The sequence below is a fragment of the Nuphar pumila genome, chromosome 10 (assembly GCF_984573655.1).
Source record: "Nuphar pumila chromosome 10, dmNupPumi1.hap1.1, whole genome shotgun sequence".
Lineage (NCBI taxonomy): Eukaryota > Viridiplantae > Streptophyta > Magnoliopsida > Nymphaeales > Nymphaeaceae > Nuphar > Nuphar pumila.
In genome coordinates, this window is record NC_143258.1 from 100,485,497 (window position 1) to 100,502,286 (window position 16,790).

Genomic DNA, 16,790 nt, shown 5'->3' on the forward strand with positions numbered 1-16,790 from the left:
TACCTACTTGTGAATGTTTCAGGATTTTTGGAAGCACTTGCTATCCACATCTTGTACCATATTGAAGTTCGAAGTTGGGGCTCAAATCAAAGCCGTACGTCTTTTTCAAGTAAGGACGTGCCATAAGGGATATATTTGTTTTGAGTAAGTGTTGAATAAAACCCTTATCTCTAGACATGTCACTTTTTATGAGTCCAGCTGGAACTAGAGAATCTATCACATATAAAGAGGTCATGTTGTGGCTGGGAAAGTAGTGTCACGAGGTATCAAAATCGAATTTAAATCTTCTTGTCCTACCGATAACGAAACCAAGTGACCTACCGATACCTAGCTTACATGAAACAAATGTTGCCTGATTAAAGTCTCAACGTACACGAATTTGATCAGAATTAAATCACTTGTGAGTCGTCACCTCATCAGTTCGAAAGTCAACTTATTGAGTCAAGCCCATCCAATAGTCAAATGTGTTCTGGTGTAGATATTGCAGTTGACCTTTCCAATCAATACCCAATTAGAATTCACCCTATGGCCACTACGTCCCAATATGGAACCTTATAGCCTCCAATCTACCTGGCTACCAAACACCCTGTTTACCTTGGATTGTTGAGTAAATTTTTTCAAGAACCTCTTTTCTTCATCCAAGCTAGCGAAGGAATCAAATTGAATCATCATCACATGAAGGAAGAGATAGAAGCACTTTACAAAAATCAAACATGGACTCATCAACTTCCTGATCCAAACCAAAACATTATTAGATGTAAATTGGTGTACAAAATTAAAAGGCATGATGTTTAGATAGCACGATACAAGGTCAGGCTTGTGGTCAAAGGGTATAGTCAACAAGAGGGGGTTGACTACTTTAAAATATATAGCTTGATTGTTAAACCTACTACCATTAGAACTTTGCTTTCCATTGCGGTTAAATAAAATTGGAGCATTCACCAACTTGATGTGAATATTTGCACAGATATTTGAAAGATGTTTTCATATCTCAGTCATCAATGTTCAAGGACAAACAATTTCTGCACTGTCACAGGGACTCGGCCAACCAGGTGCCGCACCCACATCGACGCAACGCAGGTACGCGTGCGGCACCTGGTGCAGTCAATGCACCCAGGGTCATAAATGCTCAAATTTCGAACTTAAAAAAAAAGCCCGATGAAATGGGCTAAGAGGAGGATTAGGGCAAAAAAAATTTGCTCTCTCCTCCCGACCCCGACGCTACGATCCGTCTCCCAACCCCGATGCCGGCGACGACTATGAGCTAATACCATCCGACGACGCCTCCTCTCCATCTCCAACCCAGGTACACATTCTCTCCTTCCATCTCTCTTTCTCTCAATTTCTCTCTCCCCTCGTCTCTCAATCTCTTCTCAGCTACCTCTCTCTCTCTCTCTCAATCTCTTTCCAGTTTTCCCTTTTTCCTCTATTAAAACTTAAAAATTATATATATATATATATAATACATATAATTTTATATATATACCCTCCCGCACCCCAGCACCCAAGTTTTTTTAAAGTGCCGCATCGCCGTACCCGCACCCATGTGACATAGATCTCTATCTATGAGTATTGGGTCCATTCACACGGCCTCATGGATGCATTTTTCTGCATTCTACAGGCTGCTAAAGAAACCCATAAATTTGGGTGCTGTGCTGTTATATTTCTCTAAACCAATAAATGAATACATTAGATAAAAAAAAGCAATAAGCACCTATACATGTGATAAATATCTCTACAAGGCAGAATCATGGTTATTAGCACATTGATGAGCAGAAAATACCATCCATCAAAAATGAGAAAGTATACACAACCATGGTTTGGAGACATGGAAATTATGACCCGGTTACTGAAAGCCATCAAAACAGATCACAAGTTTAGGTCAAAGATGATTCAATACAATTATTTCAATAAATTGCCCCTTACACACTGCTCCAAATGAATCATTCATACAAGCATACGAAAACCTTATTTACATGGAGGAGACATGAATTCATACCTTGCACACATTTTCCAGGTTGTGAAGGCAAGTATACATACAACAGTAACAACACTATCAAATGTACACATTCTTGTTATCATTGAACATGACAAAACCTTCATTAACACTCAGGCAAAAGCGTGGTGCAAAATCAATCAAATCACAAATGTAGATTCCTGTGAACCTCAAGAAAGAAAACTTAACCAATTGCAACTTTAGAACGATAATCTTCAGTGGTGCATTGACCACAATAATCCATTGACCAAATCAAAGCACTAATTCATTGACCACAATAAGCAGTCACAATTTCAAATCCATTCATGCTTTTGCTCTTGTGATGCATCTCCGGTGTCTGAACTGTGGGGACCTATCTAAAAGTAACAGGAGGCCCACATTGTTTCCTGAGGGACCAAATGGGTATCTGAAAAAAGAGGATACACTGTAACAACCTGGTAGTATATGCATTGCAGAAAGTAAATAAATCAACGAATCATCACTTACTTGGTTCTGTGTGACTTGTTTCTACGGAAAATAAATGACACGATCCACTGACAAAGCAACAAAAAAAGAGAAAAAAAAAGATTAGGTGCAAGCTTACAGTGTCAGCAATAGTATATCGAAGCAGTTCTGGAAAAAATGTGAAACCTTGAAATATATAGTATTTAACTTTGATAAGCACAAAGCCATAAATTAAGCATGGAAAAATTAATTAAAAAAAAACTCCTAGGCTCCAATTCTGTCAACCACACCCTTAAACATGGATGAAATAATGTGAAAAGGAAAAAAGGAAAAGAAATTATGTAAATCTTCACAGAAACACAGTTATAAACAATTTTGGTTGTTGCAAGTAATGAAGGAATATGAACAAAGAAGCACAACAATGCTCTAGAACAAAGAATAATTCAAGAAGCAAGTAAAATAACAAGGATGATGGTGTTACTAATTGCAATCCAGATATGCACAAGATCTGTTTTTCCTTTTCTTTTCAGGTTATGTTTGGGAGGTTATTCTCAGTGGAGGTGAGAGGGTGTCGGAGACAGTCATGGCCATTCAAGAAATCCTATTTCAGCAGAAGATCGTTTGGGAGAACGAATACATGGAACCTTGAATCTAGGCTGGGATTCAGGAGGTTCCAAACCTCACTTTTACCCTCTTTCAACTCTTTTTGCAAAGAGGAGGTATTTACAACTCATTTTGAAGGGATTCCGGTGGGTAGTTACCAAAATATGCTCTCTCTCTCTCTCTCTCTCTCTCTCTCTCTCATGTTAACAGTTTATACTCGGTTTGGATCTAGGTAACCCAAATCCCATACAATAGTCAGACATTGGATTTGGATAAAAAACAAATCTTATTGGTTCCGTAACATTATCAACTTGGGTCAGATGTAAGTTATCTGGCTTTGGAGTCATGTGCAGGACCTAGATTGCCCTATCTCAAATCCATATCTAGGTTGAATACAAATCGAATATAGTTTTTTTTACCAAATCTAACTGAATGCACTCAGGTTCAACAGGACATCTGACCCAAATTTAAATTGATTGCAGCCTTAATTATAGGGTTGAAAATGGATCGGATTTGGTCAAATTTTGTCTGAACCTGACACTTTTGTTTAGGATATCAATTGAGAATTACATATTCGCTGTGTTCCCTATTAAAATCAATGTTTTGAATCAGATAAGTGGTTGGATTCAGATCTAATCCAATCCATCTATAGCTTGTAGACGTAAGTTTTTTGTCCATTATTTTTAGTAATCTTGATGTTGATATTTGCAAGTTCTTTGTCCATTATTTTTAGGAATCTCGAGGTTGATGTTTGTAAGATTTTTGTCCATTATTTTTAGGAATCTCAAGGTTGATATTTGGGTGGGCCTAACAAATTAGATAGTTGATTGAAATGATCAGAAATTTTTTCTTTCATTTTTTAATGACATGCTTTTTGTTTGCATTTTTCAGTCAGTTTACTTATATTAAAAGTGAATCTATCAGTTATTGGGTAAAACTTAGTAGTTTTAAAATTAGACCTATTTTTTTGTGCATGAGATTCAATTCAACTGTAATCTATATTGTATGTAAACTGTTCTCCAAACAAGATAAGGCATCAGGTGGAATCGTAAACCGGAATCTTTAAGGGGATTACTAGTGCTTCAAAACAATCAAGGAAATCCATCTTTCTTTTGGAATACACTTTCCTACAATTCAAGTATTTATAATTCTGATGACTCCCATTGAATCCCATCAAATGCCTCCTCCCAAACACAGCCTTATTACTTCAATGGGGTGATAACACATCACTCCAGGTCTTAGCATATTCTTGAGGGTCACATTTGATGACAACTCTACTTGGTCTACCCCAAACAAGTACCAATATGCAAAATGCAAACATGAAGCTCCTTTGGCTCTTTAATCCATGTGTTGGGACTGGCACTAAGATCCCAAATGCTGTTGTTTTTAGCATGAAATACATTTTAGGTCCACAGTCAAAATTTCTACTAGTCCTACAAGTGCATGTTCCAATACTGTGTACTTTAACAAAAGAGAATGCTTGCAGAAAATCAACAGAGTTCAAGAGGTGGAGTTAGACGAATCAAAGCTTTGCAAAAAAATTGAAGGGGGGGAAGAATGCTGCCCACAAAAAACCAACTGCATGGTACATAATCAAGAATAGAGAGACAAAAATAGACCAAAAACTACAAAACTTACCTTCAACACAGAGATTAAAGAAAAGCTTCTCATCAAGGATGGCTTCTTCACTATCTTTTTTTCTGGCATTCTCTCTTTGCACAGCTGCTGTGCTATCTCTCTTAGCAATACCAATTGTGCTTTGTCTGTCTGCATGGACATAATTGCTTGCTTCATTGATTCCCTGTCTGCCTCGAGTGCCTGAAGCCTCAAATAAAGCTTTTTAACATCATCTCCATCTCCCACATCAATCCTGTTCAATGAACCTCTAGGGGTAGTTACATACTCATCAGCTCTCCCAAGCTGAGATTTAGAATCAAAAGCACCGTCTTCAGGTTGCAAAGTCTGAACACTCCCGTCAGTCATGTAACAAGTAGTACTCACGCCTTTGTTTCTCTGTGGAACCACTTCCCCTACCCAACCTCCATTTTCATGCACGGGTGTCTGCTTAGAACCATGTGCCCCATGAACAGAATCAATAGTGTATATTCGATCACCAGTATCGTCAGCAAAGTCAGATGCATTGTCCCCATTTATATAATAATGATAATCTTCTGTGGTAGAAAACTCCACCTTTTTTGAGTTCCCATTTGGACCTGACGTGAACATGCTTTCCGCTCTACGTTCTTGGCCTGCTTCCTTAACCAAACCAGAATAAGTGCTGGCACTATCTGTGGACAAGGTTCTCGCATGTTTTGACCTTCGAGGAGAACTGAGTACTTTCTCACGAGCATTCATTCCATTGTTGAATTTCCCATCTAGATAATGGCTACTAGGTGTTCTCTCCAACTGGTAGATTCTGTGCTCCAAATTCTGAAGTTGTGCCCGGTTACGAGGAGTATCACAAGCATACTTCTCAAGGTCTGAAGGATCATCATATTCTGCAAACTCTTGAATCTCATTCAAAATGCATCTTAGTGGTGGGTATTCAAAAGGATTAGGATTTTGTCCATGGCCTAAAGGAGTATCCTCTGAATATGCATACCTATTAGATTCTTCAGGTTCCTGCCAATCAGTATTTTCTGATTTTTCCGCCATACTCCTACTCCGATTGTACCGGTCTGTGAAAGATGCTTCGATCAACTTGGTATCCTCAAAATCAAATTGATCGAACCCCAAACTCATCAATCTATGCTTATAGGCCTGTATCTCACAATTTAGAGACTCTATGACCTGTTCTTTCTTGTACAGAAATTCCTCCATAGCAAGTAGCTCCTGTTGATCGTGAGCCATTTTCTCCTCCGCAAACAGCTTAAACTGCCGAGCTTCCATCTGAACCTCAGCCTTTTCTCTCTGCAGGCGCAAGATCATGGACATGGCCTCATTTGTGGCAGAACATGATGCATTTCTTTCTTCTTCCAAATCAACATAGAGTTCCTGAATTGACTGCTGCTGGCTGTTAACCGTCTCCCTCAATGCAATGCACTCATTCTCTATCTCAACCCGAGCTACTGAAAAGAAATCAGGATTATTTATCAAATCTCGTCCACAATTTGGCGGTTCCTCAATCTGTTCAAGCTTCCTCTTCATGGAGCGATGACATTTAGTGCTACCCGCAGAATTACTGCAACTACAACACTTCTTCAAAGTGTCTGTTGGAGGAGATTCTGAATCCATGACCCACGATAATTTTTTTACGTTCCTACTTCTCGAAAATCAAACTTCCACCACCCCATTCAATTATAATGAACTGAAACAACAAAGAGGAAGAGAATGTCATCAAATTCACGAGAACTATTTGAAATACATCAAATTCAAACAGCAAAATCATCTCAATTCCAATAAAAACGGGAAAAACAATACAACAACAATATCATCAGTAACTATTAAATTTCATTTATGTTCTTATAAAGCCTACGAGGTTCAAAACCCTAAATAACAAGAACTCCACGGGACTTTTAGTATCGGAACCTTCAAGTTTCAACGCAGAATCTTCGAATATTACACTTCCAAAGAGAAAAACAACGAGAAACCACAACCTTTTAACAAAACCTTAAATTTCTCCCTCTTTTCAATTTCAAATCTATATAAGCTTCAACGAATCGATTCACCACGATACTACACATAAAGATGATCCGAAAACCACAACGAAACCCAAAAAATCTCTCATGAGACTCATAAAAACGTGGAAAAAGTCGCGAAAGTCACACTCTTATCCGTGACTTCGGCAACCTTTACCCAAAAACGCTCAAATTCGAACCAACGGAAAGAATGACCCGAAAAAACACGACGAAACCTCAAGCGCACCGCGAATTTCACAAAAAAAAACGCTAGAAATGCATCAAAATACAACCTTAAGTAACGGAATTTCATCATCTTTAACTCAAAATTTTCAAATTCGATGTCATACGAACCAGAATCTCTCGAACCGCGGGAAAGCATCATCGACGAGAACCACGAAAATCCTCACTTGAAACCCTAAACCGTCCAGGCCCTCCGGAAAAGCGGTAATTGACCGGAAAAACAAAAATAGCGAACCGAAGTCCTCTGCTTGTTCACGCCCGTTCCCTTCCAAAAACCGACGGCAAGACCGCCGGGAAACGGGCGTCTCCACCTCCTCTTCCTTGTCCAGCTGCCAGGAAACGGAGAAAAATAACGGAGGATTCCGGCCACTGTTTGGATTCCGGCTGAATGGAGCCGGAAAATCTACAGCGAAGCTTCAAGGAGCGCGGGGGAAAACGTCATACCGGAAACCCTAAGACAGCAAGAAAAAAAAATCACGAAAAAACAAATTATCACAATTTCCCTGGTCAAAATTATTCGTTTTATATTTCTTTCTTTCTAATTTTTAATGCAAACTTCAGTTCAACCCCCAAATACTTCTACAAATTTCGGAAATATCACCTTTTCTACACAAATCACGGATACCCGGCCGACATAATTCACATATCTCCATTGGGCTTGGGGTGGCCCTAGATAGGGATGGCAGTGGGGCGGGGCGGGGCGGGGGATAAGGTTTCCACCCCCGCCCCGCCTCAAAATTTCATCCTCCACCCCCGCCCCGCCTCCGCGGCGGGGATGGATTTTATCCTCCACCCCCGCCTCCATCTCTATTTCATACCCTTCATCCCCGGTCCAAACGGGGATGAGGCGGGGCGGGGATATTGCGGGGAAAAGTGGTCGGGGCGGGGAAAAGTGCACGTCCACCCCCGCCCCGCCTCTGCGGTGGGGATGGATTTTATCCTCCACCCCCGCCTCCATCCCCGTTTCATACCCTTCATCCCCGATCCAAACGGGGATGAGGCGGGCGGGGCGGGGATCGGGGCGGGGCGGGAAAAAGTGCACGTCCACCCCCGCCCCGCCTCTGCGGTGGGGATGGATTTTATCCTCCACCCCCCGCCTCCATCCCCGTTTCATACCCTTCATCCCCGGTCCAAACGGGGCGAGGCGGGGCGGGGCCCCGCTTTCCCCCGGTCCACTGCCATCCCTAGCCCTAGATGTCCACTTTTAGATCCAAAACCATACAACTCATTTTTTCAAGTTCATCTCCAATTGGGCTTGGTTATTTTGCTAAATAATAAAAAAAAAAAGTTAAAACAAGATGTGCTAGAGTGTGCACATAATTAAAAAAAACATGCATGATCACGCCAATGTAGAAATAAATTTAAATTTTTTTAATGAAATTAGCAATAGAAGTTGGGAGGTTTCCTATTTTGATCCTCTCTTTTTGTGGGTCCCACTCTAAACGAAGAAAGTGTGCGTGTGTTTTTTTTAATCCTTTTCCTTTTTCGCTTTCACTTTCTTGCTTTTCTTTTTTTAATGAAAAATATGTTTCATCGTTTTAGTCTTTGCCACTGTTTCCCGAAATAGTTACGCAAATACCACCCTCTCCTCCCACTCATGATGGGTTGGCATTCGAGGTTTGTTTATTGACCATAGTGCCCCTCGCTTCTCTTTAGGGGTGTCAACGGGTCGGGTTTGGTTCGGAACCAGACCTGAATTTTCAGGTATGGTATCAAGTCCGGACCCGAGTCTAATCGAACCCATCATAAGAGAAACCATACCCGGACTCGATAAGAACTACATGAGGGTCATGCCTGGTAAAACAATATTTGTTTCATAATTTTTACATTGAAAAATTACTGGTCTGATGGGGTCTGGTATAAAATTTTACAAACTATACTCGAGTCCTTGTATTAATACGGACTTTTGAATCCGGACCCGGGTCTTGTTATTTATCACCATACTCGGATCCTATAGGGTTTGGTTCTGGTAGATCACATCTGGAACAATGTTGTCTGTATGGGTATCGACTGGCCAATGATTCAAGTGAAATGGGTCGATACCGATTCTCAAGTGAATCATTTTGAATCGGCTAAAAAATAATAATAAAATATTTTGTATCAATCAAAACATGACATATGTTAAAACCATTAAAATAATATTAAAAAATATTTTTAAGTATGTTTTATATTTATTAAAAAATAGCCGATTCAGGTCAGTATCGTATCAAATTTCTGCCGATACGCACGGATATTGACAACATTGATTCTGGAGGTTCCAATGTACAAAAAATATTAAAAAATTAAAAATATCACAGTTTTTTACTATGAGATTCCTTACTCAAGAGGGTAGCAAACATTAGAAATATCGGTATATAGTGTTTGTTTATAATGTTAACATGAGTTATAATGAAAATATTAGCTGCCCTCTATAGCACCATATCATCTACAACAAACCACCATTTTTTCACATTTTCTTGTTTTTTTGTGAATCAAGCATAGTGACAAAAGTAAAAAAATGGCAAAATAATCACAGCCAAAAACTTGCAAGAAATTGTTTTTTTTTTTAAATCTTGCATGTTTTAGGCAAAATATTGGGAATAAAAAATTAAAATTAAAATTTATAAGAAAATATAAAAAATTTATTTAAAAAATAAAAACCATACAGTTTTTTCATGATAAATAGTTGATAAAAACATAAACATCGCATTTAAAATATGATATTTATGTTTTTAAGGAAAAACTAACAAAAAATTGAAAATATCATTTTTAACTTTTGAGTAATTTCTCATGATATTTTTACAAGATTTTTCATAAAATCTCGCAATAATTGTCACTATGGAATCAAGCCCTATGGATATGATCTGTATCGTTTGCTTAGTGAGAAACATGTTTTAGATGGTTCGATTGTGTTGTATGAGCAGGTATTTTAAGGCTATAAGTTTTAATGATATATAATGCCTCGAATTTTCAATATTAAGAAAATCATGTTTTTATGTTGAACTCACCCAATCCAAAATGCATTTTTTAGTGAATCAATTATGTTGAATGCATTCACGAAATCAAATTGGCCAAATAAAGCTCGCACCTATGAGATTCAGCTAGAGAGTACCATATCCTAAAGTGCAAATATATTCGCTGAGTTATATATAATTTATTTATCTTCTTTTTTGAAAGAGATATATAATTTATTTATCATTAATACAAAAGGTCTAACATTATATGAACACATATATTACAATTATTAGGTATGCATCGTGTCACTATTTCAATGTTTTTTTTTATTACAAAGGAAAACCCTCACCGAGCATTGGGTCACTTTATGGCCCGCTTTCCTGTACGGTAAAACTCGGGGTTGAGGACACGACCACCCAGCCTTACATGCCCGAACCATGATAACACAGCATCTGCACCCATGTGCCAGTGGGATTCGATCCTGAGGCTTCATCTTGATACATAACCCATGACCCCCGCCCCCCATTGACCATATTGGTAACTGCGGCTGTGGTAATTTCACTGGGTTCATGTATTAATCGGACCTTTAGGTCCGGACCTCGATCTTAATCGGGTCTTATCATTTATCACGATACCCGAATCCTATAGGGTTTGATTCAGGTCAAGTCTAGGTAAACCTGGCCTATTGACACTTTTTTTTTTTTGAAAGGCAAGTTGAGGTTAGGCAGACCCCCACCAGTTACTATTCAACGTACCACTGGGTTTTGGACCTGCAACGTCCCGCCACAAGGTGACATGCAGTGACAGCTCCTACCAACCACGCATAGCCCCATCAACAATGTCATCAAAATGAATCGATTCAAAGAATCAGCTATTCACACTCGAATAGAATGGAGATCAATCAGTCAATTTAAAACTAAAAAAAAAAACATAAAAATAAAAAAACTAAAAAATTACAAAGAATAAAAAAGGTTCAGTTCCAACCCAATTAAGCTCGAATACAAGTCGATTTTGCCGATTCAGGGGAAAAATCAGTGAATTTTTGAGTTAGGGCTCGATTCGACCCCAAAGTGAATGGATTCAATCCGAATAGGTTGATCCAGTCCAATTGACTTGATTTGATTCTGATAACATTGACCATCAAGTTTTGCACCAAGAGTGTGAGAACAGGACCAATCTCTACGATTCAAAAAATTTGTTGGTTTAAATTTGGGGGAAAAAATGTCAATTTCAATTTGAACAGGATCAATCATGTAGTTGATAGAGAAGTGGCATGGTAGTGTGATACTCTTCTGATCGTAAACAGAGAAAGATACCATCGATGGTACATGTGCTTGTGATTTGATCTCCATGATCTCAAAATGCTCATTATTTGTTGCATATGGTAAACGACAGGAGGAAAGATTTTGGAAAGCCAGCAGGTGTTGACGCATCTCCATGTGCGTGTTACTGCATGCAGGTGGTGGGGATGTTTTGAAGTTTGGTGTTTGGAGATGGAAGTTTCCGAGGGATCTTCTCAAAAGCTGAAAGATAACATGATTTCACAACTTACTGAACAGGGACGAGCAGTTCAGAGCCGCACGCATACAAACAAAGTGTCCTTGTTTCTGGTGATTGTTTTCGGAAAGTCACAATCACTCTGTTTGATAGCGCGTTGAACCACGTCGCCATCAACAGTGGACGTGTGGACATGCGTTCGCCGCCGCATCCTTAGAACGGTTGTTCTTCGTGTTATGCCCTTGTTACGCTGAGAACAGGAACCGGGTTGCACTCAAATATATATAATCACTAGAATATGAGAACTAATGTCTGAACCACGATTTTGATGGTTTTTTATTATTATTATTTTTTCTTGAATCAAACCATACGGATGTGATCTACATGTTTACTGCTCTTGAATCATCTAATTTTGATGCATAAACGAGATTTTTTAAGACTTTAAAAATCAATACCTCATAATCTTCATAAATATTCAATCATTTAAAAATGATATTTTTCATCAAAAATAAATAATTCCTAACCAATTCACCATGTCAAGCACATCCATATGGTTGCATTTCCAAAAAAGGTGTTGGAATTGCCTATACTTCTAGTTCTCATATTTCAGTTCTCCTGATTCACTAGAATATGAGAATTGAAATACAAGAACTAGAATATGAGAACTAGAGATACGAGCATTTTTAACACTTTTTTTTGCAAATCCAATTATGTGGATGTGCTTGGCATAATGAATTTGCTAGGAATCAACTATTGGATCGTGTATTTTTTATGAAAAATGTGATTTTTGAACGCTAAGATTATGAGTCTGGTTTTAAAGCCTTAAAAAAAATCTTGTTTATGCTTGTAAATCACATCAGTATGATTGGATTCAAAAGTAAAGTAAAGAACAAAAAATCCATAAAAATTGTGGTTCATACATTAGTTATTATACTCTCTCTCTCTCTCTCTCTCTCTCTCTCTCTCTCTCTCTCTCTATATATATATATATATATATATATATATATATATATATATATATATCGGGCATAAGGTTGACACACAACAGGTGCATTTGAGATCTGATGACTGATCGAGGGTTCAATCCTCTCTGTCAATGCTCTGAAGATTTCAAATTTACAAGCCCCTGGTTTAATCCTTCCTCATCAAATCAGAAATCATGGATTTCGTAGGGTTCGTTTAGATATGAAGAAATTTGTGAGAAATAGAATTCTAATTACTTGTCACGGACTCGTATTAGATTCACTTGTTTGGATCTATTTGTGGGTAGGATAATTAAAATACTAAATATCTTAAAATCTCTTATTAGAGTTATTTAATTCGCAGAACACTCAAGACTCTCGAGAGTTCTCCCAATGATGCACAATATCCCCCATCATCATCATCCTCTTCCCCTGATCCTCGTCCTCCCTATCCCTCTCTAACCATCTGTCATCCAAATGGGCGGATTTGTGCTAGAATATGGCACAACATAATGGCTCATCGAATATCCAGCCGCGTCTCTGCCTTCCTTACCAAGTATGTATATAGTCACTAGAATATGAAAACTAGAAATATGGGCATTTCCAACACTTTTTTTTTGCAAATTCAACCATGTGGATGTGTTTGGCATGGTAAAATTGCTAGGAATCAATCATTGGGTTATGTAATGCTTAAATATTTATGAAGATTATGAGTCATTGATTTTAAAGCTTTAGAAAAATCTCATTTATGCATCAAAATCGGATGATTCAAGAGTGGGTTCTTATAAAACCAAGCATGTAGATCACATCCGCAAGGCTAGATTCCAGAGAAGAAAAAAAAACCCATAAAAATCGCAGTTCACACATTAGTTCTCATATTCTAGTGACTATATATATAAAAAGAGAGAGAACAAAAAATTTTATTTATTGGTAAATAATAGAAAAATAAAAAATTTAAATAATGGAAGTGACGGTGGGGCTGATTGCTCAATTATTGCTGCAAATTAATCAGATGCGGGTTAGATTCTACCTGATCGAAATCTATTCCAAATTTCGTGATCTGGATTCCAATTAGATACCATGATCTATGATTGCATTCAAATCCAAAAAATATATGGTGATTATTGAAACCTATAAAAGAAGACCAAAATCAAGGTTTTCACATGCACACTGCAAATGAATCGGATTAGATCCAATCTGAACATGGATCTAATATAAAACATTGATTTGAATATTTCAAATAAGAGGTCTGACCATACCTGATCCATTTACCCCACCAAAGCTAATGTGGCATGACTGCAACTTTGGAATCTAGATTGGATTAGATGCATTTGGATTTAGACTGGGTCTAATTGAATCAACTTGGGATCTACTCACTTGCATATGTATCATAGTGCATCAAACAATATTGGATCAAGTACAATTTGAAGGGGGTTGGATCCTATCCAAATGGATTTAGGCTATGTTTGGAAACTGGTAGCTTGGTGGGCGTTTATGCATTTGGGATGGGGAGTGAGGTTCTCTTCCCTTTATATTTGCACTAAATTCTGGATTTGATAACTACCACCTCCTACGGGTGGACCCATGGTAGCTGCCAAATCCATGATTTGACAGCTCCCATCCTTTCAAATGCTAATCTCTTTCCGACTACCATTTTCCAAATGGAGCCTTAGTGGATTTGATATGGACTAGTTTGGATCTACTTTAATCAGTTTGGGCCTAGTTTAATTGGATCAAACTTAAGCAGACTGTCTTTAAATTGATCCCGTCAGACTTGATTTGATCATGTTAGGGTAAGTTGGATCAACCTAGACCCAGTAGAACCAAATTATCTCTAGGTGAATCTAAACTGAACTCTGTTTAGACCCAAATTAAACCAATTGGCCTTGATGGACACATAAAACAAGTGCCCTTCTTTTATGAGGGTGCCGCTTCTGTTTGTACTTGCTTCAAGTTTTTCATAAATTAGAGGCCATGAATCAACGGGGGCTCCCCTTGTCTGGCAGGAGCAGTTAGTGCACGTCACCTTGTGTTGGTACGTTGCAGGTTCGAACCCCAAATGGTATGATTGTATAACCGGTAGGGGTCTGCCTAACCCCAGCTTTCTCTGTCGAAAAAAATTTGGTTGCTAAAACTCTAAAATTCATCTATATATCCATTTTATAAATAGGAAGCTTCGAGATTTTAAAGGAACTCATTGAGCACACCTCTGTTATCCAAACAATGGAAATCTAAAAGATTGGGAATTCTCTTTGTTGATATTTCTTTGGAGTGAGATTTTTCCTCCAAAGTATCCAAATGCACCCTTAAACGAATTCAAGTTCAGATCTAAGATCCACCGTTGGAGAGAAGGTCAGATCTAGTTTGGGATCCACATCAAATCCAACCTTGATCAACATGTACGTAAATCCATGGCATTCAAACATGCTCAATAGAACTCAAAGGGTAAAGCTCCCATCATGTTGGGCTTCTAGCTTTCTAAAACCGGTTGTAAATTTGGGGCTCTCCTGGTAGGAGCAGTTAGTGAACGTCACCTTGTGTTGGGACTTTGCAAGTTCAAATCCAGGTGAGTTGTGGTTTTCCCAGCACCCCCTTAGTGCTTGGTGCATTGAAGTTTTCCCAACAGCTTCAGATGTTGGGAGCAGTTATGTTACCAAAACACTCTGGAGTTTACAACTCCAACGCTACATTTTGGCAACACATGAAAATGATAAAATGATGTTTGAATGATAGGCTCACAAACACATAAAGTGCAGTTAGGTCTGCTGAAAAGACAGAGGTAGACCTAGGGCTGGGAAATGAGATGAGCAGCTCACTATTTGGCTCGCGGCTCGGCTCGGCTCAAGAAAGACCTTGAGGATGTTTTCAACCGGAGGCATATCAAGATTCAAGGCCCAATCTACCTCTAGGACACTACTACAAGCAGTATTATACTTTTGATCGTGAATTATCGATTGCTTGTTGAATCATGTTAAAAGGAAGATAAACAATCTGAGTGGTTTGTGTTAGGTATAAGAAGGAGGGGAGAGAGAATTCCAAGAAGAAACGTGGGTTGGTTTTACCTTTTGGAAAATGTTGGTTTTGAATAGTCCCATATTGCTTGTGCTTGAGTTTTTTGTGAGCTTTATAAGCCACTTGTGAACTCATACACTTGTTCTTGAGAACATGAGAGTGGGATGCCCACCACACACATGCGCCTATCGTGCTGGGTCGGGTCCTTTAGGTATTTTGGAGGAGTTGGAGTCAGCTTGATTGCCAACCAAAAAATATTGATTCCCTCCCAACTCTTTCTCCCAAACATTAGCCCGATATTCATTGCCAAGTCATATTACAGGCTCCCAAACAGAGCCTTACATGTAAGTCTATATCCAAACCCATTTGTTTTATCTCCATATAAATTAGATATGGTTGTATTTTATATCCAATCTGAACATATGCAACTATTGAGTAGAAATCACTTTCTTTTAATCTTTTTTATTTTTTTTATAGATGGGACCCTATGATCTACAAGATTTGTTTAGTATAAAATGAGTTTTGAATCATGTGATCCTGACTTCTAAGCATCTATGAGGTTTGTTTCGTAAGAAATGAGTTGTGTGAATCATGTGATTGTGAATTCTAATCAGGTTTTTTAAGGGCTTAAAAAATTAATTGTCTATAATATACCAACATTTTACAACTCAAATAATCATATTTTTGCTTTGAAAAAACACAATCTAAGGTTTGATAGGTAGTAAACAAACCACACTAAACATCTATTGTCAGATTGAGTTAATACAATATAAAATGTAATTTTCAACTCAGTTTTGTACCTTCATTAGTACCAAATATAAACCCCACGGTTTCGACCCCATAAATGTGTTGGGCATGGTCGATTTATTAGGAATCCACATCTATATCATGTGTTTTCAATGAAAAAATGATATTTGAAGCCTCAAAAATTTATAAAGATTTTTGAACATTATAAAAAGCCACCCATGTGTCGGAATTGAACACTTCAAGAGCTGATCCTTATATAATTAAGTATATAGATCACATCTGTACTGTCAAAATTTAAAAATAAAATAAAAAAAAAAACTTGAAAAAAACCCATTTAACATGTTTCATTTTGCATATTTATTTATTTATATGCTAATGAAGTTACGAAACTATTGAGTAAAAAATACTTTTCATATTTTTTAGCATGGCTCAGACTGGTCCAAACAAGTAAACATGCAGAGTTTGAATAAAAGCGCAAGCACGTTAAACACAAACTAGCCCAGCTTGATGAAGCAGTCAAACCCAATTAAATTCAATTAAGCTTTGCTGATACAGTCATATAATGACCAGTCTTAGGATATGTAGAATTTGTGTTTGATAAAAAGCATAAAAGGTGGTTTCACCCAAGGGGGTAGGGTGTTAACTTGTTTGTGGTGTGGGGTTCGAAACTTATCTCAAAAAATTGTCAACTTGACCTGAGCCAAGTCCATTGCTTTTTTAGCCTAAGCTAGGCTT

The 16,790-nt window shown here is 38.0% G+C and overlaps 1 protein-coding gene across 1 annotated transcript; it reads right to left on the minus strand.

Moving 5' to 3' along the window:
- Window positions 1–1,876: 1,876 nt before the first annotated feature.
- On the minus strand, window positions 1,877–7,399 carry LOC149827584 (myosin-binding protein 7-like). The gene is made up of 4 exons (XM_090019509.1): window positions 7,015–7,399; window positions 4,682–6,350; window positions 2,483–2,529; window positions 1,877–2,402 (listed from the first exon to the last, which is right to left on the minus strand). Exons 2-4 carry the CDS (start codon window positions 6,275–6,277, stop codon window positions 2,300–2,302), a joined length of 1,746 nt encoding a protein of 581 aa, XP_089875635.1. The 5' UTR covers window positions 6,278–6,350; window positions 7,015–7,399; the 3' UTR covers window positions 1,877–2,299.
- Between the last annotated feature and the right edge of the window lie 9,391 nt (window positions 7,400–16,790).